At 36.2% G+C, this 23,825-nt stretch overlaps 1 protein-coding gene across 2 annotated transcripts; it reads left to right on the top strand.

Annotated features, from left to right (window-relative positions):
• Nucleotides 1-1,047: 1,047 nt before the first annotated feature.
• On the top strand, nucleotides 1,048-21,968 carry SPDL1 (spindle apparatus coiled-coil protein 1; the record flags this gene model as incomplete). Of its 2 annotated transcripts, XM_080804260.1 has the most annotated exons (12): nucleotides 1,048-1,231; nucleotides 5,447-5,636; nucleotides 8,055-8,231; nucleotides 10,694-10,888; nucleotides 11,691-11,840; nucleotides 11,939-12,037; nucleotides 12,116-12,226; nucleotides 14,461-14,601; nucleotides 15,028-15,131; nucleotides 15,729-15,916; nucleotides 18,029-18,368; nucleotides 21,166-21,968. In XM_080804260.1, the coding sequence occupies exons 2-12, from the start codon at nucleotides 5,478-5,480 to the stop codon at nucleotides 21,311-21,313; spliced, it is 1,812 nt and encodes a 603-aa protein (XP_080660386.1). In that variant the 5' UTR covers nucleotides 1,048-1,231; nucleotides 5,447-5,477. The 2 variants fall into 2 exon arrangements, with proteins under 2 accessions (XP_080660386.1, XP_080660385.1); XM_080804259.1 differs by lacking the exon at nucleotides 21,166-21,968 and having other exon boundaries at nucleotides 18,029-18,567.
• Between the last annotated feature and the right edge of the window lie 1,857 nt (nucleotides 21,969-23,825).

Raw genomic sequence — 23,825 nt, 5'->3', positions numbered from 1 at the left:
AAGAAAATGAAGATAAACAGTCTCTCCACCCCCACCCCCCCGAATTTTGTTAGTAAGGGAGAATAAATGGGGTGGAAGCTGACTGGAGTTAAGGGAGATTGGAATTATTTTTTGAGATGTCAGTCATTACAGCATTTTTATTTGCTGATAGGTAAGATCTACCAGGGAAGGAGAAAAACTGATGATGGAAGAGAGGAGCCGAGGGCTCAAGGAGGCAAGAAAGATGGTTTCAAAGCCCAGGACCCATATAAAAGCTACTAGGACTCAGAAGTGCTCACTAAATGTTGGCTAGTGTTATCTGTGATTGCTTAAATTTTCGAATAGTGAACAGGCTTACAAAACATAAACTCGTTATTTAAACACACACACAAAAGCCTGGCCTCTAGCGGTAGACCGCATTAGTTCAAATTGGAGTTCTACCACTTGGCCATTATATTTTTCTTCCTCGGGCTGTTTTCCTCAGTAGAAAGAGAGGATAATTAATACCCACCTCATCAGGCTGTGGACTTAACTGAGATAATCCGTGTAAAATTTAGCACTGTAATGGTACATGGTGAAAACTCAAATGTTAGTGCCATTATAACGATAACTGTCATCCTGTTCTGTAACAGGGACCGTGATACTGTCCTACAATGAGTTTAGGCACTGTCACACGGATTCAGATTCCTGGAACCGTGGAAGATACGAGAGAGCACAGCCCCCACGACGCGCGCCAGCCAATCTGCGGGTAGGACGCCGGAGGCTTGCACACCTCAGAAATCCCCACCGCCTCGCCTTCTAGTGACACTCTCTCTCCAGAAGGTCCCCAGAAAAAAAACAAAAAACAAAAAAACAGAAACAAACGGCACGGCAACTAAAACTAGACATTGGTAAGACACATACAAAACCAAGCCTGAGTAAAGCCGACCATCTACTGAACTACGTCTGCGACAGACCTAAGTCCCCTGCCCGACACGTGCTTCTGCGCAGGCGCAGTAGAGGGGGGGGGCGCTGGATCAGACGTTCCTCCCCGTTTTTCCTCTGCGCGCGGTTTGCGCGGAACACCTCGCGAGAAGTGTGAGCTGTCGCGGGAACAACATTCAAAAAGCCCTGGCGCTTCCCCGAGAGCTAGCTCGGTGAATGGGCGAGCGTCTCTTGTCGTGAGGTGGTATTGCAGTCGCGAACCTGGGCGCCGTAAGCCCTCGTCACGAGCAGCCGGCTGCAGCAGCAGGGGAAAGGGGTGAGGAGAGAGGTAGGGGCCACGGGCCTGGAGGGAGGTGCGTGTGGAGAGGAGCGGTGGGAGCGGCCAAGGGATTCTCTCTGGGGAGTGGGGAGAGCAGGCCCTCAGGAAACCTGGGGTCTGGGTCACCGCGGAGGCCCGTAGCCGGAACAGCTTCTTCAGCGGAACCCAGAGTTCTTCTCAGCCCGCTTCCGAGCGGGTCTCAATCTTCCGTTGGGCCGCGTACCGCCCCCCGCCGCCACCCCGGTATTGTGCATCAGTAAGGAAGGGCGGGTCGCCTGACTGGGCCCCCGGGTGACAACAAACACCATGTCAGCGCGGTACAGTATGGTAGCCACTAGCTACATGTGGCAGTCCGAACTGAGAAATGCTGTAAATATAAAATGCACTCTGAATTTCCAAGACTACTCAAAAAGGACAACAGCCCGTTAATAACGATAAAGAGTACATGTTGAAATGCTAGTGTCTTGGATGAATGGGGTTGAATAAAACATTCCTAAAAAGAATTTCACCTGTATTTACTTTTCTTAACATGGCTCCTAGGAATTTAAAAGTCACATATCACAGCTCTCATTCTTTTTCCGTTGGTCAGTGCTCCCCCAGGACAAATGCGTATCAGATTCTAACTGCCTGTACCCGTAGCTGGTTTCATCTCCAAAACCCTGTTAGTTAGATGTTATTGTCTTTATCTTACGGATGAGAACACAAGACCTTAAATAAATTGTCCAGGCTTATGCTACCAGTGTGTTGTGGAGTAAGAACTAAGGCAGCCTGAATCCCTGAGCTCCCTGTTCTGAATGCTTTGTGCACGCTGTTTCTGAGAGGCTGAACAGAAAAGTGGTTCGGGGTACCAGGCTTTGGGGCTAGACCCTGGTCCTATCTCAGCCACTTGCTAGCTGGTAACCCTGGGCAAGTTACCTAACCTTTCTGTGCCTCAGTTTGCATATGTGTAAATGGTGGAAATGCCTTATGTTTCATGGGGTTGTTGCATTAGATAATACCTGCAAAGCACCACGTACAATGTTAAGTATAGTTCTTCAGCCCCACTACCCCTTTGCAGATTGACAGGCTGACTCTGACTCATCCCTTAGATCTTTGCAAAAAAAAGTCACTTCCTCAGAGAAATCTTTTTTGTCCATACTCCCTCACCCCCACCTCACTTCCCAACTTAGGACAGCGCCCCCATGTTACAGGCTCCCTCTTGCACTTAAAACACTTCTAAAACTTTACAGTTATTTGATGTAATGCCTTTCCACAAATGGACTGTAAGATTCAAGAAGGCAGGGACATTGTCTAGTTCTGGGGTCACCATTCTGTCCTCAGTAATACCACAGTACCCGAGACATAATAGAAATTCTGGCAAATCTTTTGAAAGAGTAAGAGCTGTTGGGTTTTTTTTTGTTGTTGTTTTTTGGTTTTGGTTTTGTTTTTTTTACTTCCTTGGACATTGCTGGCTGGGATGTCTTGAGGCTAGCTCCCCTTTTTCTTTGGCAAATGTTGATGACAATAATGTTTAACTTAGGCCCATCAAGAGAATTAAGTGAGGTAATTCATTTGAAGCGCTCTGCCTGGCAAATGGTAAATCCTCAACAAATATATAATAAACAGTGCAGTAAATAGGGCCTAACCCCATCACCTACAGGCTTTGGAAAGGTCTTTATTTATTTTTAAAGATTTTATTTATTTGAGAGAATGAGAGTGAGCAATGGTGGTGGGGGTGGGGGAGCAGAAGGAGAGGGAGAGAGTCTGAAGCAGATGCCTCACTGAGTGAGGAGCCCCACACGGCTCAATCTCACGACCCTGAGATTACGACCTGAGCCGAAACCAAGAGTCAGACCCTTAACTGACTGTGCCATGCAGGCACCCCAGAAAGCTCCTGTATTTTAGAGCAGTAACTGCCAGCCTTCGATAACAGGATACCTTTTTTCCCCTTCTCTCTCTTCTGAAAACATTTATCTCCTCCTTCATCTTTATTTTTACGTAATGACCTTGCTTCCTAATTCACTGATAAATTGGAGCATTTAGAAGGGCACTTATGCAGACTCCCACCACTAACCTACCTACTTATCAGTGTCTGTACCCATATACTTTGCTTTCCCTTAGTTTAGATGAAATATTCATGCTCCCGTCTAAAATCAGTCCCTGTATATTAGACCTCATTCTTTTTCATCACTTTAGTAGCTCTCCATGCCTTCTATATCATCACTTTTTCTTCTCCCCTGAATCTATCCCATGACATACAAGGATGCTGGTTTTTTCTTAAAATATTATCTCTTAAAAAAGACGAACCTAATCCTACTTCCCCTTCAGCTACTGCCCCATTTATTCTGCTTTGCAGCAAAACTGTGTTTACTGTTTTCCCACCATTCTCTCCAACCCATTTCAGTTGGCTTCTAGGATAACACCCTTGGTTTTCCTCCTACTTCACTGGTCTTGCCTGAGTATATTCTGCTGTTAATGGCTCAATCCTTGGTCCTCTTCTCTTTAATTATGCTCTTACTCTGGTGACACCAAGCCTCAAGGATTTATGTTAATAACCCCTACATTTATATTTCCAGCCCAAATCCTACTCATATAGCGAACTGGTTACTTGATATATCTCAAGTCCAAAACATAAGCCCCTGATTTTCTTGCAAAAAAATTTTTACTTATAATTTTTGATGCTTCAGCTGATGGCAGATTTGCTCTACTAGTTGCTCAGGCCAGAAGCCTTACAGGCATTTTTTTACTTCTCTCTTTTTCATATACCTCATATTTAATTTTTCAGAAAATCATGTTGGCTTTACCTTCAAAGTATTTGTGCAGAATGTGATCATTTCTCCCCACTTCCTATATAATCACCCTTGTGTAAGCAATCATCTTACCTGGTCTTTCTGCTTCCCACTTGCTCCCCTCCAAACTATTCAACATAGCAGTCAAAATGATCCCTTTAAAGTATCAGATCTCTACTTCAGACTTTATAAGGACCCCCAGTTTCACCCAGCGTGTAAGCCAAAGTCCTTCCGATGGCCTGATTTGCCTATTCTCCTCTATTATCTCCTGTGACTTAAACTCTTATATTGTTCATTCCTTGGATGTCCTTCCACTTTAGTGCTACCCCCCTTCCTCTACTCCTTTTTCTTTCCTGAAATAGATACATAGCTAACTCTTATCCTCTGCAAGGCTTTTTTTTTTTTTTTTCCCCAGAAGTCACCATGAGGGTTTTTCCCTCCAACACTTATTTTAGATTTCATCCTAGTTTCAATACCCCCCACTTCTTCCAAGTTCTTTTATCTTCTTTTTTTCTTTTTCTTTTTTTTTCCACTTTCTAGTGCATATAATTATGATACTATTATGGCTTGTCTTCTCCCATTGGAAGGTAAATTTCATGAAAGAGATTGCCTCTGTCTTTTCGTTTCTTTCTTCTTTCTTTCTTTCTTTCTTTCTTTCCTTCCTTCCTTCCTTCCTTCCTTCCTTGGCTGAAAAGTGGGGAAACAACCTTATTAACAGCCTGTTGCTCTTTGAACGCAAAGCTGAGTTTGAATCTGGCCTAAGAGATGAACCAATTTGGAAAGGCTGATGAGTAAAGTTGAATTATGTGGAATGTTTCTGTATAAAATGTTTAAGTCCTTGATTGAAGATCTAGGATGAAAGAAATGTTTTTAATTACTCTGAACATGATTCTGTTTTGCATGTCTTCTCATGAATAATGGAAAACAGTAGTGAGCCTGTTGTCAGTACAGCAAATTTAATGTGTTCAAGAAGTTAGCACTGTTGTGAAAAACTGTGGACATGATAGTCCTTGCCTTACAAACCTTATTCAAAGCTGCCTTTTTATATTTTAAGTAGCAGTGATGTTACTATATATTATTGATTTCTTTCATTGTGCTAACTTGATTACCTGTTATGGTGATATAAATATGAGACCTACCCTACCTCAGCATTTAAGGAAGCTTAACACACAAGTGAACAATTTCCTGATAACTGCATTTCTTAGGAACAAAGTTAAATGTGTCCGATATTTTTTCTTCGTTTGATTTAGTCTCAAATCAGGTAAAAGAATTTTCAGACCTTACTTTTAGAATAAGAATGCAAATTTGACTACTTAAAAGCCAGTAATGCAATCTTCAGTGCTGTGTTTTTTATATGGCAGTAGTATTGGGGGGAAAGATATATTTATCTTTTACTATTGTTATCATTGTACAGAGTATTTTGTTTAAGCTTAAGTACTTTCATTTCCTCTTACAGTAGACTAAAAACGAAAAAAAAAAAAAAAGCCATGGAGGCAGATATAATTGCAGATCTTCGATGCAAGCTCAAAGAGGTTGAAGAAGAGCGACTTAAAGCTGCACAGTATGGCTTACAACTAGTGGAGAGCCAAAATGAGTTGCAGAATCAATTGGATAAATGTCGTAATGAAATGACAACCATGACTGAGGTAGGACCCTGGAATTTGTTTACAAAGTAGTGCTTAGCTGTAGAACATTTGTATTGTCTAGCAATTATTATTATTATTAGATTTATTCCTTTTTGAAGATTGTAGTTCTAGTTGCTATTCACCCCTATCTCTCATAAAGGGTACTGAAGTGAATGAACTGATAGTGTTTCTGACCATGTATGTTTTGAATTTGAAAAATCTGGTTACTGTTTTCTTTAGCACATACTGGATTTTAGGTTTGTTTTGTCTGCACTCTTCCTTGGTGACCTCATTTGTTTCATAGCTTTAGATAACATCTAAATGCCTCATGACACAACACCAAGTCCTTGGTTTACTCCTAAAGTCTAGACTTGTGTATTCAATTGCCTACTAATGGACATCTCAAACATAACAAAAACAGAAAGAACAGTTGATTCCCTGCCAGCTAACAACATTCTCTTGCAATTTAGCTTACTTAGTAAATGTATAATAACTTGAGCCAAATTTAAGGGAATTTTACTCTGTATTCTTGTGGCCCTTATTTCTCATTTTTAATCCGTCAACAAACTCTAAGAACCTGACCTATAAAACATCCATCTGTGCTATTGCCACTCTAATTCAGACCACCATCATCTGTCCTGTAAATTACTACTGTAGCCTTCTAACCAGGTTGCCTGCTTCCTTCATTGCCTTTCACACTGTTCATTCTTCACACAGCAGCCACATGGCCATAGAAAAATAATTGAAAAGGGTGCCTGTGTGGCTCAGTAGGTTAAAGCCTCTGCCTTCGGCTCAGGTCATGATCCCAGGGTCCTGGGATCAAGCCCCGCATCGGGCTCTCTGCTCAGCGGGAAGCCTGCTTCCCTTCCTCTCTGCCTGCTTGTGATCTCTGTCAAATAAATAAATAAAATCTTAAAAAAAAAAAAAATGAAAGATCCTGTCACAGTCCTGCTAAAAACACAACTATGGCTTATGATTGTATTAACAAAAATATTCAAACCCCTTACTTGGGTTTGCAGATTCCTATGTGATCTGACCCATGCCAACCTTTGACCTCATTTTAAACTACCTTCCCTTGTGCTTAGCTATATTGCCTTCATCTACATTGCACATCCCCTTACTGTCATGGATTGAGTCCTCAATCTTTAGGTGTCTGTTAAATATCACTTCAGCTGAGAGGCCTTCCCTGAGTGTTCTGTAAAGTTGCTATCATTCACTGATTCACCTAATTAACTCTGGATTATAAGCTCCATGAGAGAGTGAATTTTGTCTCTCTTGTTCACTTTTATATATGTAAAATCTGGTACACATTTATTAAAAGAATGAATTAATCTGTTTTATGTAGTAAATGCTCAATAATAGGTTTAAACTTTGATCTCAAAATTTAAGTACAGTAAAAAAAAACTGCTTTTCTTGGTTTTCCCTCTTATTTAATCTAGTTTGTTTTTTTTTTTTTATCTTACTTTTAAAAACTAGTTGAATGATTTTGAACTAATGCTTTTTTTAATCTTTAAACTTCCCTGTCAGAGGGACACCTGGATGGTTCAGTTGATTTAGTGTCTGCCTTGGGGTCAGGTCGTGATCTCAGGGTCCTGGGATTGAGTCACACGTCAGCCTCCTTGTTCAGCAGGGAGTCTGCTTCTCCCTCTCCCTCTGCTCCGCCCCCCCACCCCCCACCCCGCCGTTTGTCCCTACTAGAAGCAAAAGCAAAAGCCTTCTTAAATCTTCCTTTTGTCTCAACACTGTATTCATCTGAGTAGTCGTTTGTAAACATTTCTCAGATGACTACATTCTGAAAGTAAGGGATAATTTAGTATTTCACTTTGTGCCTTGTCCACTATTTTATTTTCAGAGCCATAAATATCATTATCAAACCAAATAATTCTCACTGGGAAAACTGAAATGCTATTAAGTGTTTTTTGTTTTTTGTTTTTTCACTAGCAGAGATTACTTGACATGTTGACATGCCACAGAACACCTTACCTCCTTGACACGACATAGAAATAATTACCACATCAGTAGCATGGACTAAAACTCTCTGGGCTTTTCTTTTCTTTTTTTTTTTTTTAAAGATTTTATTTATTTATTTATTTGTCTCAGAGAGAGAGACGGAGAGTGAGCACTGGCAGATGGAGGCAGAGGGAGAAGCAGGCTCCCTGCCGAGCAAGGAGCCCGATATGGGACTCAATCCTAGGACGCTGGAATCATGACCTGAGCCGAAGGCAGCTGCTTAACCAACTGAGCCACCCAGGTGTCCCCCTCTGGGCTCTTCTTAAGACTGATTAGCTACAGAGTTACTTCAGGTCTAACCTGTGGTTGTTACTTAGAAAGCAGCAAATATGTGAAATAAGAATGAAACAGTTGAAGGTGAGAACTGTTTATATGTGATGGCTTTAAGTTATTTTTATGTAATTGAATTATAATTGAATCTGTTTTCAGAATTATGAACAAGAAAAATATACTCTTCAGAGAGAAGTTGAGCTTAAGAGTCGAATGTTAGAAAGTTTGAGCTCTGAATGTGAAGCTATTAAACAACAACAAAAAACACACCTGGAGCAATTGAAAGAACAACTGAGCAGAAGCCATGGACAAGAAGTAAATGAACTAAAAAACAAGGTTTGAATATCTACGTATGTCAAAACAAAAATGTTTCATGCTTATGAAGTTAGCAATATGTAAATTTTAGGTGATGAAGATTTTCTTATTGCCATCTGTGCAAAATAGCTGAGATCAAGGCTCCATCATCAGAATATTGGGAGTGGGAACAATGAGAAACAAGAGTTTGCCCAAGGGAATTGTAGTAATAACATTCTACTAATTAAATACAATTGTTTAATTTCAGTAACTGGATATTTGTTATGGAATTTTAGTTTAGTGAAAAGCATGACCTTCTTGCTTGTAGTGCATAGTATAGCAGTTCCCTTTCAGAAAGACCAGTCTCCTAGCTTTCACTGAAAGAAGTAGTCTTTTGTAATCTTACAAAAGAAACCAACAGTTTATTGTAAGTTAATGAACATTAGAATAACCAAACTTTCTTGTTTGGTTATTGAAGATAAGCTAATGACATATGATCTAACTCTTAGAACTCAGTAAGGAAGGTACCATTATTGTCTGTGGATAATAGGTGAGAAAACCAATGTTTAAACAGATTAAATAAATTGGACAAAAATTACAGAAATCAGTCAAGATTTGGACTAAAGCTGCCTGATTCCAAAGCCGATGTCACTATACTTAGACTAATAACATGTTACACTGCCTTCATTTCATGCATTAAAAACAAGTTGTCCATTCTTTTTTGGTTACCCCCAACTATCCAGTTCCTTCAGGTTACTTCAAAGGAATCTGGAGCTTTTATTATGCTCTTCTTTGTATAGAGTCCATACTTTCCAAACTCTTCTCTACAAAACCTTACCTGACTTTTGGCTTGCTTTCTAATTTTCCATGTTTTGTGTAGCATCTTTAAAAATTTTTCCATATCTGTACCACTTGTACTGTTAATTAATTTCTTTAAATTGACTCTCTTTCTAAATGTTTATTCATTTTAAGTAATGAGATCAATGAAATTATATATTTGAGTTGGTTGTATTTTTTTCCTAAATTGTAGTCGGATGAACATAGCTATCAAAATGCACTTTCATGTAATACTTAGAATCATCTTACATTCGTACTGGCAAACAGTAATCCACCTTGTCTGGAACTAATCTGAGTTGAGACACCAATGACTGATAATGATACCTTTCCCCCGCCCCTATCATATTTTCATTTTAGCAGTGGCTTTCATTACCTAAACAGAAAAAGAGTAATGTAAGAAATATTCACAGTCTGAAGCAAGACCACTAATATAAGAATGGCTTTTTGGCAGAGCAAAGACTAAATTAGTCAAAAAATATTTTCAGTCTTATGGATGTTCTCAAATCACTTCTTCCAAAATTTTGGAGTTACATTTGATATCTTTAACTTACTTACTTTCTTTCTTTCAAGAGAGAGAGTGAGCGAGCAAAAGATGAGTACGAGCAGGGTTTAGGGGCAGAGGGAAGGGGAGAAACAGAATCTCCCACTGAGCGGGGAGTCTGACCCTGGGACCCTGGGATCATGACCTGTGCGGAAGTCAGATGCTTAACTGACTGAGTCACCCAGATGCCCCTTGCTTATTTCTCACAATTACTCCATCAGCTGGTTTTAAGAACTTGATCTACAAAGGATCCATCTTTCCTGCTATCATTCTAGTCCAGATTACCATCCTCTTTCCCCTAGACTATTTTAGACCTCTATCCAGGTAGGCTGCTTCCATCATTGCTCTTCATACTATTCACTCTTCACATTGAAGCCAAAGTGGCCAAGAGTCCAGACATACTTTGATTACTTGTATGGACTACTTGTATGTTTGTAGGTCAGTGCATATCACTGTTTTAAGATGCTTAGCCTTGGCCAAATAGGAAGACTTAATAGGCTCATCATGCAGTAAATTTAGGTCAGTCAGTGATGTTTTTCAGAAGAATAGCCACATTTCAACATAGATCGTTCAGCTGAAATTTTTTTTTTTCACCTCGTGAAAATAGAAAAGGAAAACAAGTTAAGAGACTCTTATATTTTAAATAGAAAGCAGATATCAGGATATAGAACATTGATACCTAATTGAAGATAATTCTATATAGGTGATAATTATAACCCTGGACATCAAGCAGAAGTTTTTTATAGATAACAGAAATTGTTTAATGAATGCTAGGTGTGGTGCTGAATGTTTTACCCCCAACCCCCATCTCAGTTGAGAGCCACACAATAACCCAGTAATTGTACAGTCATTAACAGTTTTTATCTAAGAGGAATGAAATACGCTGAATCTAGGCTTGACCCGAAAACTTCATCCTTCTGCTGTAAGTTTGTTCCCTTTAAACTATATATTTTTAGTTTTCCAAGAGAGAACTGTATGAAAGTGTAATTAGTTTGTTCATCTTGACTGTCTTATAAAATAGTTATTCTGCAGTTACCAGAGTAATTTATACTGCAACTGTATATTCTGATGACCTTCAATTACCTTTTGACTTTTTAAGATTGTGAATTTTTCTTTGTTACTTCAGTTAGAAAAACTGAAAGCCGAATTAGATGAAGCTAGGCTTAGTGAAAAGCAATTGAAGCACAAAGTAGATCATCAGAAAGAACTCCTTTCATGTAAATCAGAGGAAATGCGAATAATATCTGAGCGTGTACATGAAAGCATGTCTTCAGAGATGCTAGCTCTTCAAATTGAACTGACTGAAATGGAAAGTATGAAGGTAATTTTTATGGCATGTATGTTCTTTGGTTGTTTTTTTTCTTTTTTTCCTTGCGTATTTTTTTACATGTTTTTGTTATAATCCTTGGGTAATTTTAAGGCTGAAATTTTTTTTTTAAGATTTTATTTATTTATTTCATAGACAGAGATCACAAGTCAGACAAAGATCACAAGTAGGCAGACAGGGAGGCAGAGGGGGGAAGCAGGCTCCCTGCCGAGCAGAGAGCCCCATGCAGGGCTTGATCCTAGGACCCTGGGATCATGACCTGAGCCAAAGGCAGAGGCTTTAACCTACTGAGCCACCCAGGTGCCCTGGGGCTGAAATATTTTTTATCTTAACTTTGATGCTACTAATTAAAAAGTACTTTGTAGAGTTTTTAGGTGGATTATTCATTCATGGTAAAGCTTTAGATTATGTGGTTATGTAAAACAAATTACCTTTAGATTAATGAAACCTTTGGAAGAACTTAGAGTCATTAACTCTGATCCTAGTTTGTGTCATAAAAGCCCTATATAAAATATTGGTTTCATGGAAATTGATATGCATATGAATGTAGATTTTTTCATTGCAGGCTGAGGTTAATTAAAAATTAAAGGCTTAAATTTATAGGAAAGAAAGATAGCCTTTCATATGGCTCCCTGCTGAAAAATTTTAGTAATTTTTATTTTATTATGCACCTTACAACTATTGACTAACTCTTTAGTTTTAGTTTTGGGTGTGAACCACTTCTGATAGATAACTGAGCAGCTGCTAAATGAAAGACTACTCAGGACAATTTCCTTTTTCAATTCCTGTTGAATAGACCGCCCTCAAAGAAGAAGTGAATGAACTACAATATAGACAAGAACAACTAGAACTTCTTAGTACTAATTTAATGCGCCAGGTAGACCGACTTAAAGAAGAAAAAGAGGAGCGAGAGAAAGAAGCAGTTTCTTACTATAATGCCTTAGAGGTACTATGATTAGAGTCACATTATCTTTTCCAATAATAATAAGTTGTTTCCTTGCTAATCTAACCTCTATTAGCTAAATTGTTTCCTTTCAAATTTAGAAAGCTCGTGTAGCAAATCAAGATCTTCAGGTGCAATTAGACCAGGCACTCCAGCAAGCCTTGGACCCCAATAGTAAGGGCAACTCTTTGTTTGCAGAGGTATGTAACAAATACTCCATTGATTAAATTGGCATTTCACTTAATACAACAGTAATGAAGCATGTTAATATTTTCTAGGTGGAAGATCGAAGGGCAGCAATGGAACGTCAGTTTATCAGTATGAAAGTCAAGTATCAGTCACTAAAGAAGCAAAATGCATTTAACAGAGAACAGATGCAAAGAATGAAGGTATAGCGTTATCATCATTGAAGGTTTATTAAATCAATTTTGTATCTGCATTATGTGTACAGATATATCAAAGAAAGCATCTTTTCCTTCAAAGAGTGTACTTCATAATTTCTAGAACTGCATTATTTTAGAAAAAATATCTTTAGATTGACTAAAAGTTCTATTAATTTCAAAAAATCCTTTAGTAGGTATTTAGTAATAGTACAGTTAGCATCTGTTGATTAATTTTTTTAATGGTTACTCAATAGCTTTGTGATTGATTTCTTTTTTAATGGTTACTCAATTTCTTTCCCAGAAATATACAAATCTTTGTGTAGCACAGAAAAATTTCACAAGTTTTCATTTCCAGCTGTTGGCCTGGCATTTCTTAGCACAGGCCTAAGATTCCTACTTCAGTGAAAACTAGTTCTCTCACATTCTGCAGTTCTCCTGCAAAGGCTTATTATAGAGTGAGATTCGGATACTTTTTTCTTGTGGTTCCTCAAGACAAGCGTATAGGCCCATTTAATTTAAAAAATTTTTTTAAATTTAAATTCAGTTTAATTAACATGTATTATTAATTTCAGAGATAGAATTCAGTGATTCATTAGTTACATGTAACACCCAGTGCTCATTTCTTCAAGCACCCTTCTTAATGCCCATCACCCAATTACCCTATCCCCACCATCACCCCTCCAGCAACTCTCAGTAGGCCCCTTTAATTTTAAGGGTTTTTTTGGTCATCATTTTAGTCAAACAGGCAATAACAGAAAAACATGCAAAAGTTGGAAAGATTGTAGTATTGTACTGTCTTTTAGAATCCCGATCCTTGAACTGTTATGCCTAACGGGTAACTGGAAGTCTAGAAGGCTTTCTGCGTTTTATTCAGGGTGGTGAGATTTAAAAATAGGAAAAATTAGTAATGAAACTTTGGTATTAGATCAACCTGGGATTGAATTATAGTTCTGTCACTTGCTAGTTGTGTGATCTTGTCCAAGCATTTTTACTTTTCAGTATATCATCAGTCACCCTGTTTATAAAGTAGATATGATAGAACCTGTTTCTTAAATTGTCCTGGAATTAAATGAAAGCATAGTAAAATGCTTATACAGTACTTGGCATATAAGGAAGTGCCAATTTAACAAACAGCTATAGTTTTTAAGGATTTCGACAGTACTGCCTGGTTTACCAAGATTCCCCTATCCAGGAACGATTTTTTTGTAAATTTTCTCACATTTGCTTTTTGCTTTCTTTCAGTGTATATATATATATTAATATATATATAGTATATATAATATATATAAATATATATACACACACATATATAAATATATACATATTACATATTTTCAGTATAATTTTCAGTATAATTAATCTCCCAATGTTCCCATGATATTCCAAGTTATCTTTAGAAGCAAGTAGATATGAATCTTCTTAGACTCTAGTCTGAAGCAGGAACAAAAACCAGGTCCTTAAGAATGTTAAAAGTCATCTTTCTATCTTCATAACCACAACTGCAACTGTATTATCATTGCTTGCTTTACTCAAAACTAAACTATTAGCAATTTTTAGAACTCTGGAAATTTCTGAAGGCAGAAAGGAATGGTAATTTTAGATTCCAGTTAATTTCCCTTCAGTAGGTATGTAACTCCAGGTTTAGGTGGATTCATAATTAGGTAAGTTGATTACTGTTATTAAAAAATAAATGTATTTATATTTTTACTGAAGATTCCCTTGGTATCCTTCGATGTCTCTTACCTTTGTTTTCCATCCTTGTCATTTGTAAATTTGTGAGTAGTGTAATAATTTCTTCCACTTAATACTATTGAAGTTAATCAAAATTTTTGAGAAACCCCATCAGAACCTTAATGACAGTGCATATGATGATTAAAGTATAGCATTACTGTGTTTGGACAGGTTTATTTACCAGTTAAGTGATGCTTCTGGATCGTAGCCATTTAGTTCAATTTTATGTTTCACAGAAGTACAAATAATTGTTACAGTTGTCATGTATTACTCGTAAGTACTTAAATAAGTACTCAAGAGTTATATCTATAACTAAACTTCTTGATATAAATATTTTCAAATTATTAGATTATTAAAGTAGACATAGCTAGTTTAATTTCCAAACTGAATTCAAGGTTACACAGTACAGAATGTGCATTGTACCAAAATATAGTCATCAGAATCTTCCTTTCCTCCACTCAGTTCTCTGTGGGGTGTTGGGTGGTAATTTTGTTTTTTTTTTTTTCTAGTTACAAATCGCCACATTGCTGCAAATGAAAGGGTCTCAAACTGAATTTGAGCAGCAGGAACGGTTGCTTGCTATGCTAGAGCAGAAGAATGGTGAAATTAAACACCTCTTAGGTGAAATTAGAAATCTGGAGAAATTTAAGGTACATGTAACCCCTACAATAATGCAGCCAGATTTGGTTTGAATATCTTAAATCAGTTTACCCTTGAACAACATGGGGGTTGGGGATGCCCAACCCTGTGCAGTCAAAAATCTGTGTAACTTTTGACTCCCCAGAACCTAATGAGTAGCTTACTCTTTACTGGAAGCTTTACTGATAACAGGAACAGTTGATTGACACATATTTTGTATGTTATACATATTAAATACTGTATTCTTAAAGTAAGTTAGAGAAAGTAAAATACCATTAAGAAAATTATAAGAAGAGAAAATACATTTTATAGTACTCTGCTGTGAAAAATTCCCATATGAGTGGACCTGTGCCATTCAAACCTGTATTATTCAAGGACACCTGGATTAACGTAATTTGTTATTTATGTTAAGTAATAAGAATTCTTATCTTCTGTAGAGCTTATATGAAAGTACGGAATCTAAGCTTTCTGCCAACTCTGGAGCTCCGGAAGATAACACCTATTACACAGATTTACTTCAGATAAAGCTTGACAACTTAAAGTAAGTGTTGGGCGCTTGGAAAGATGGACATTCTCTTGAGGTACTTATAATAAGTAGTGTTAGTGACTACAAATTTTTGTTTTCAAATTGCCAAAAGAAATTCCGGGGAAAAAAAGCATCAAAAATATCTTTGTGTAGCAAATAAGATGTAGTCAAGATATAATTAGTGCTGGTTTTTGAAGAAAAAAATACTTTCAATGAATAATTAAATATTTTTATTTTCCCATGTTTAGCATTTTAGATTGGTAAGAGAAAAGAACTTTGACATAGAAAATGTTCTTATAATCTAAATTTTTCAGGAACAAATATCATCTAATTTGAAACTTGAAATTATTTACACATGCATTAATGTGGAAAGAATATTTTCCTCCTTTCCTTTGAAGGATGTATGACATTTTTTATTTGAAAGTGCCATTGTTAAAGCTTATTTTGTTTATTGTCTCTTTGTTACTTAACCCCAAAATGTGTGTTTATCTAAGAATTCAGATATCTAATAAAAGATTTGCACTAACAATATATGTTTTACATATGTGTATGAAACACTTATATATGTTATGTGTTATTTTAATATTCTTTGATTCTCTTTTATTTATATAGCAAAGAAAATGAGAGCACTAAAGGTGAATTGTCCATACAACGAATGAAAGCATTATTTGAGAGCCAACGGGCTTTGGATATTGAGAGAAAACTTTTTGCAAATGAAAGATGCCTCCAGCTCTCCCAAAGTGAAAATATGAAACTGAGAGCTAAACTAGATGAGCTAAAACTGAAGTATGAACCTGAAGGTATGTATGTCTCATATATTTTGTCTTTTAAATTACAAGAAACTCTGAGAAATCATATCAGGTTTTTTTTTCCTTACTACAGCTTTATGCAAATCCCATTACAAACTAATTTGTGGTTATGTATCTCGATCTAATAAAACAAATTTACTGCTATAAAATGTGTAAGAAAATTCAAAGAAAACTAAGTACTGGGTATGAGTGAATGTAATAGATATTCTGTTGGATATCTGTATATTAGAACCTTGATAAGGTTTGAAAACCTTAGAGACTTTTCCATTTACAATTGCAGCATCTTATGCAATATATTGAAGAGTTTGATTTTGTTGAAGCAACTGATGTTTGGGAGCTGTATTAGTTAATGTTGTTTATAGAAAACCTAAAATAGTGGAGACTTAAACAAGATAGGTATTAAGTCCTCCTGTTACAGAACTCTGAAAGAGACATTCTGGGACTGGTCAGAGTGTCACAATCTAGGCTTCATTTGCATTATTCATCAGCATAATCCTTGAGCAAAACTGAGTCATGTGGCCTCACCTATAAGAAAAGCTGAGAAACGTAGTCTTGATTCTCAGAAGCCATGTTCCCAACTACATCTTGGGATTTTCTTTTTTTAAGTGTAACGGGCATCTAATATTCTGTTAGTTTCAGGTATATATCATAATGATTCGATATTTATACATTACAAAATGACCCCCCATGATAAGTCTAGTTTCCATCTGTCACCATGCAAAGTTATTACAATATTACTGAGTACACTTTTGGGACTCTATTATTGAGGAAGACTAGTAGGACAAATATTAGGGGACAATTAGCAAATCTAATCAGTAAGGTAGAAGATAGCATTACCATGTGGGCTCTGCATGTTATACACTAAAAAGAGTGATTTTACTGTTTGTAAATTTAAAAAGATTAAAGGCCAAAAGTAAAAAAGCCTAAGAATGCAATGGTCCTTAGACCCAAAAAAGGTGTTATTACATGTTTTAGGTTATAGATTTTCAGCCAGTTTTTGTCCCTACGCTGTTCATATTCCTAAGACTGTCTTTATTGTCTCACTGACTCGAGGGATTCTTAACAGTAGTGGGGAGGTTGTCAGCAATAGTGAATTTTTTTTTATAGCTTAAAAAGGCTTCTTTTTCATCCTTTTTCTCTTCCCCGATTCTAATAGGCTTTCCTAATTAAGAATAATACATTATGAATTTCAAAAGTCTGCTGAACTGAGCACAGCAAAGAGACAGAAGGAAGTAAAGTGAATCTAGTTGATGTGGGGTGCAGTACAAGAGAAAGGGAAAATAACGATTTAACCCCATGTCCAACTATGGTTTCTCCAACTTTACTAACTTTTTTGATTTTGAATATTGATTTTGATTTTGAAAATGAAAGACACATTGGTAGGGGGATGGGAAAAAGAACAATTAATTTAGTGACTGAAAATAGACTTGCATGGGGATGGAATGATATTATGTTACGTAGTAGGGGGCAGAAGGCTATTCCCATAGTCTGCAGTCAGACATGCTATGGTTTGAACTTGGGAAGTATCCATAGTAGAAGTACTAAGATCTTGAATATATTTTGTGGGTGGGGCTAATAGGCACAAGTTGCCATAGAGAATTTGACTTGTTCTTTGCATGTAATCATTACAACAAACAATATTAAGTGGAGTGGATGTTTTTAATCCCCATTTTACAGATTAAAAAAAAATAAAGCTCAAGAGGTTAAGTACTTCCCCAAAGTCATCTGGCTGCAGAGTGCTGATATGGGATTTGTATCTCGATTCCTTGACTCTTAGCCACTGTATCCTTTGTTACCTCAACACTGAAGTCTTACAAAGCCCCATGTAACTTTTATCACAGTATCAGAATGTAGAAGTTTTCATTGTGAGAACTAAATCTTTTGATTTCCCAGGGAAAAATTTATAGCCAGATAACCTTTAAAGGAATAGTTAGTGAAGTCCATGAAAAAAGAAAGGATAAAAGATTTCAATAAGGAGATAAGTGGGTTTCAAAAGAATGAGGAATAGGAAAGGAAAAAGCTATATAAGTAATTCTCTTATGTTTACTGTGTCTTTGTTTTGACTTACTGACTCAATATATTTCTAATGGTTTTTGTTCTCAGAGAAAATCGAAGTGCCTGTACCCAAAAAGAGGCGGGAAGTCCTGCCTGTGGATATAACCACCCCTAACAATGTATGTACCAAAAGTGCTGTTGGGGAAGAAGTTTACAAATTACCACCTCAGAAAGAGGAGGCCCAGTGCTGTACCAGCATTTCTGAAGATAACTTGCAGTTAGAAAAGACAGTTTCTATAAATACACCAGGAATCAATCTCTCTCCTCACAAAAGTCTGCCCATGGACATTCAGCCAAAGAAGGAAAAGAAATGTGTGAAACTTATAGGAGTTTCAGCTGACTCTGAAGCCTTAAGTGAAAGAAGTGGAAACACCCCAAATTCTCCCAGGTCAGTGTCCTCTTTTCTTCAGGGCAACCAGCAGGCCTCTCCATCTCTTCTCTATCGCTGCATAAACTGTGCTCTCTGTGTCTTTATCTATTTTCTTAGTATTGCATGTAGTATAATTCCACAGTTTCATCTGCCTACCTTCAACTTTTCTAAAACTTTAAGAAAAACTAAAATGATTACAAAAGGAAAGGACTCCTGAACAAAGGAATTACTTTCAAAAGTTATACTTTGCTCTTTCATGAAACAAAAATATCACAGTCTAGTACATCTGAATGTTTGTTGGTTTGAATAAATGAACAGGTATTTTTTTTCCCTAGTTCAAGAGTGGCCATGAAAGAAAAATTATCTTACTTCTTAAAAGGGCTTTCTAGTAGTCTAAGAAATTTCAGCTTTCTTGATAACTGTTAGGTGAATTTTTTTTATGGCTTTTGAAAATGTTTCTCCTAAGTCTTTAAGAATGAGCTTTGATTTTGATATTTTTAAATATCAAAGGTAATTAATTTTCATTTTATATCAAAACTTCAAAGCCTCTCGTTTCTACATATTTGAGTTTGTGACTAAAAGAGAAAGTGTCAGACATATATTTATATAGGACTTAAAATTTTAAGAGTCTTATCTTTAAGAAAATGGTAGAGATAAGATAAGAGAAAGTGAGTGGAAGAGAAAGGTAGGTAACAGTAGCCAAGGGAAGGGTGGAATAAGGCACAAGCCCAGGTCTTCACAAGCAGGACCAAGGGTAGGGCAAGAGAAATTAATGAAGAAAATGGAGAGGGTAATAAAAAGATGATAAAGGATGTCTGTATGCAGTGGAATAATAGATGCATTTAAAACAAATATCTTCAGATTAAAAAATTAAGAATATTGATGTGGAAAGAGCTTGGATTGTTTGCTTATGAAAGGAGATCTTTAAGGTGCTGCTAGGGCTACATGAGTTGTAGATGGGAGGGTACAGAATAAGACATGTTACTAGTGTGCATTTGAATTAATATAGTCAGGTATAGCTCACCTTTTTAAAGGGGCTGTTTTATATGTTTTATCTGATTTTTTTTTTTATTGAAAGTCTTCAGTGCAATTAAAGGTGGTGCTGTATAGTGAAAGCCCCTCAACAACATGAGCTGCTATTACTATTAAGAGAAGTACAGTTGAGGGCACTTGGGTGGCTCAGTTGGTTAAACGACTGCCTTGGGCTCAGGTCATGATCCTAGAGTCCTGGGGTTGAGTGCCGTGTCTGGCGCCCAGCTCCATGGGGAGTCTACTTCTCCCTCTGACCTTCTCCCCACTCATGCTTTACTATCTCTCTCTCAAATAAATAAAGAAAATCTTAAAAACAAAAAAACGTACAGTTGACCCTTGACCAACACAGGTTTGAACTGTGCAGGTCCACTTACATGTGGACTTTTTTCACTAAATACATTGTTGTAAATGTATTTTCCTTATGATTTTCTCTTATAATGTTTTCTTTTCTTTAGCTTTACTATAAGAATACAGTGTATAATATATATACAAAATATGTGTTAATTGATTGTTTATGTTATGGGTAAGGCTTCCAGTCAGCAGTAGGCTATCCATAGTTAAGTTTGGGGGGAGTCAAAACTTACATAAGGATTTTTGACTGTACAAAGGCCAGTTCCCCTAACCCCTTTATTATTCAAGGGTGAACTGTAATTTATTACTTCATTCCTTGAATTTTTATATAGTAACATTGTAAGTCTCATAAAATAAAAGTTTAATATTCTTGAGGAAAAATACCTTGAAATGAATTTTCTCTCTCTCTGTCTCTCTGTCTCTCTCTCTCTCTCACACACACACACACACAGTTCCAAGTAGTTCTGAAATGAATTCAATAGGTTATGCTCGTATATATGTGATTCATTGTGTAAGTGTGCTTGACCGTTGTGTATTTCTGGAGGCAAAGTTCCAGAATTGAACAGTGCGGACCTTGCTATCTGTGTTGTCTTCATTTCCTTTTTCTGCCTTTTTTTTGCTTGATAAAAGTTACTTAAACAAATGTATTTAGCTACCTGTTTGACTCAAATTAAGTAACATGTTGGAATTTTGTCTGGCAAATTAAACAAAAACAAATAAAATACCACAAAACATTTGTTTTTGTGTATGTGTGAGTCCATCTGCTACCTTAAGACGTTTCCAACCTTTTGTTCTCTGCATGATTAACTTAGATGCGCAATCCTATGATAATATTGTAACAGTAAATACAGGTTTACTGGGGACTATACTACTGCATGCCTCATCAATTTAATTGATGCTCTTGCTATAAAATCTTTATAAACCTTTTAAAATATTTCTCCACTGTTTATTTTTTCTTAAATTAATATTCTGCTAGTTGAAATTCAGTTTAAGTTTTGGTTTTTGTTTTTTGAGACAATTGGTATGTATTCATGCAGCCCAGGTTACTATGTTATTTTTATCTTGTGTTTGCCTTTTGTATGTCATATTAACATTAAAATTGTGCTCTAGCATTTAAATTTTTTTATTAGGTGTATTATCACAATTGATATCCCATTATATTTTAATTCTTTAATTTAGGCTTTGCTATGACTTTTATCAACCTTAAAAATATCTTTTTAGGCATTTAAAAAATTAAGTCTGTTGATATAAAAAAGTTTCTTTTAGAGAGGCAGTGACTTAGTTCTTAATGGTATTGGGGTCAACTATAATTTTTTCCTCATATACATAAAAAAATTGATCATGTCTCATTCGAGGTTCATTATATGAGAGGTTTGTTTCTTAAATTTTTTAACTGCATTTAAATTCAGAGTGGATGCTTTAATGCCTGTAGGTTAGCTGCTGAATCAAGGCTTCAAACAGAAGTTAAAGAAGGGAAAGAAACTGCAAGCAAATTGGAAAAGGAAACTTGTAAGAAATCACACCCTATTTTATACGTGTCTTCCAAATCAACTCCAGAGACCCAGTGCCCTCAGCAGTAAGGACTTTTCTTTAATGAGAGTAAGGTACCACTTGCCCAAAAAAGTTGATTTGGAGCTTAGTTGAGATTGTCTTTATCTGAAATACACAACATTGTAGATTAGTTCTTTCAACCTGTTGTGCCAAGACCTGGCCTTTTCATGTTCCTTTGATCAAATGTTCCAAAATTTGGTTGTGATTCCAATCAGAAGAGTTCCTTAAATGATGACTCTTCACGGAGCTTCTATGAATTCCAGTGAATAAACTAATAATTAAAGGAAAGTGTTATAAATCTATTTGTTGTATTGTATATGGATTTTTAAGTGTTATTAATGCATACCTTCAAAGTCACATATTTGAAAGGAGAATATAAAAGTAACTATTTTCCTATGTACTTTTTAATGAACTTAGTTTTTCACTATATTATGAAAACAGAAAACTTGGTTTAAAAATATATATTATAACTGAGTTTTGTCAGTGTTTTAATTAGCTATGTCCATCATTGTGTCCATGTACATGATTTAAATTTTATGTCTCAAGTATATGAAAAATATAATTTTGAAATTTAAAATAAAATTGAAAAAATTTATCCCCTTTTTAAATTTTTTTACTCTGTATAGATAACACATTGTTATCAAAAGGGGATAAGAGAAATAAAATAAAACTTGACGGATTCTTAATTCCCTGGCACATATAATTTTTATATATACACATATATAATTTATATAATTATATACATATATTTTTTTTAATTCTAAACTTTCCAAATAAAGACTTTTTTTTTCCTTTAAATGATTGTAGCCTGGTCTACAACTTAATTTCATATATACTGTAGGTGGATGTATTATATATAAAGAGAGGGATGGTGGTAGAGGGAGAGAAAGAGAGTTATGTTAAGAACTTGACTTATGTGATTATGGAGGCTGACAAGTTCAAAGTCATCAGGGTGGGCTAGCAGCCTGGAGACCCAAGGAAGAGCCAGTGTTACATACAGTTCAGATCCAAAGGCTGTTTGCTACAGAATTCTCTCTTGCTCTGGGGAGCTCAGTCTTTTGTTCTAAACAGGATTTGCACTAATTGCACACACAGACTCACTCACATTATGGAGTGCAAACTACTTTACTCAGAGTCCACAGATTTAAATGTTAATCTCATCCAAAAACACTCTCATAGAAATATCCAAAATAATGTTTCACTGCATATCTATGTTCTTTGGCGCTACCAAGTTGACACACACAATTTTTTTTTTAATTCAGTTAGCAAAGGTGTGGTACATCATTAGTTTTTGATACAATGTTTAATGATTCATTTGTTGAGTATAACACCCAGTGCTCATCATATCACATGTCCTATTTAATGCCCTTCATAGTGGTTTAGATAAGTTTACTGAAATATATTAAAAGGAAATCCCCTCCCACTTGTAAGAAATTAAATAAACTTAATTTTCTGCAAAAAGCGTACTCTAAGTAATTTAGAGATTTCACATTAAATAATATCTCTTGCAAAAAGAAGTAGCTGAAGGCACCAGGAAATGAAAATTTTAACCTGAGGATAATAACAAATATTTGACCGTATTCATTGCATATTATAGAATGTAGATCCATTCCTTCCATCATGGAGTTTTTACTATGAGCTGTGTGCTGGGGGCATAAAAATAACCCTTTAGAATTCACAGTTTAATAGACCCACATAGATGAGTAGTGGTAGTGCTATTATTACTAGTAGTAAACACTTGTACTTAACATTTGTATAAATCTAATGTCCAGGCATTCTTCTAAGCCTTTTCATAGATTTCCATATTTGACCCCCCCAAACATCTCTGTGAGTTAAATATTGCACTTAGTTATTCTCATTTTATAGATGAGGAAGCCAAGTTCAGAGAAGTTACTTGTCCAAGGGCACAGGTGTTAGCAGATGATGAAAAATATGTGGTAGAGGTTGTTAATAGCAGAGTATACAGAGTCCTGTAGGAACAGAGAACGAAACAAGAAAATGCCTTTAGGTTTCTTATATTTTTGTCATCTTTAAGATTGTCTCAGAGGTTTACTAAGGCATGGAGAGAGTAGCACTATAGGTAGAAGAAATAGCTGTTCAAAGAATAAAGGCATTAAACAACATCTCTAATCCTATAGAGCAACTGTGATTAAAGGTTGAAGAATAGGGATGACAAGAAAACCTTATTCACATACCTTCTGCTTCATCATTCTTAGAAACTGAGGCAACTGTGTTGAGTGTTTTAAGAATATATTTTGAGAACCACTGTAGATGATAGGAGGGCACTGAAAAATTGATATAACAAAGCAATTACTGAATAAATTGAAAACGTTGAATGAATTATTGAAATTATTTTTAGTAAAAACACCCTAGAAGCATAATGGAAGATTGGATTAGAAAAAGATAAGAATGGAGGCAGGAAAGACTAGTTTGACCATTTGATTACTCCAGGTAGTAAATACAGATGGGAACTGAGGCAGTGGCAGTGAGAATGAAGATTGGTGGTTAGATTCAAGGTACTGTTTAGAGAAGTAAGGCGGT

Source organism: Martes martes, assembly GCF_963455335.1.
Source record: "Martes martes genome assembly, chromosome: 5".
Classification (NCBI taxonomy): Eukaryota; Metazoa; Chordata; class Mammalia; order Carnivora; family Mustelidae; genus Martes; species Martes martes.
The sequence above is the reverse complement of the archived record's forward strand: the minus strand, read 5'-3'. Positions and strand labels throughout refer to the sequence as shown.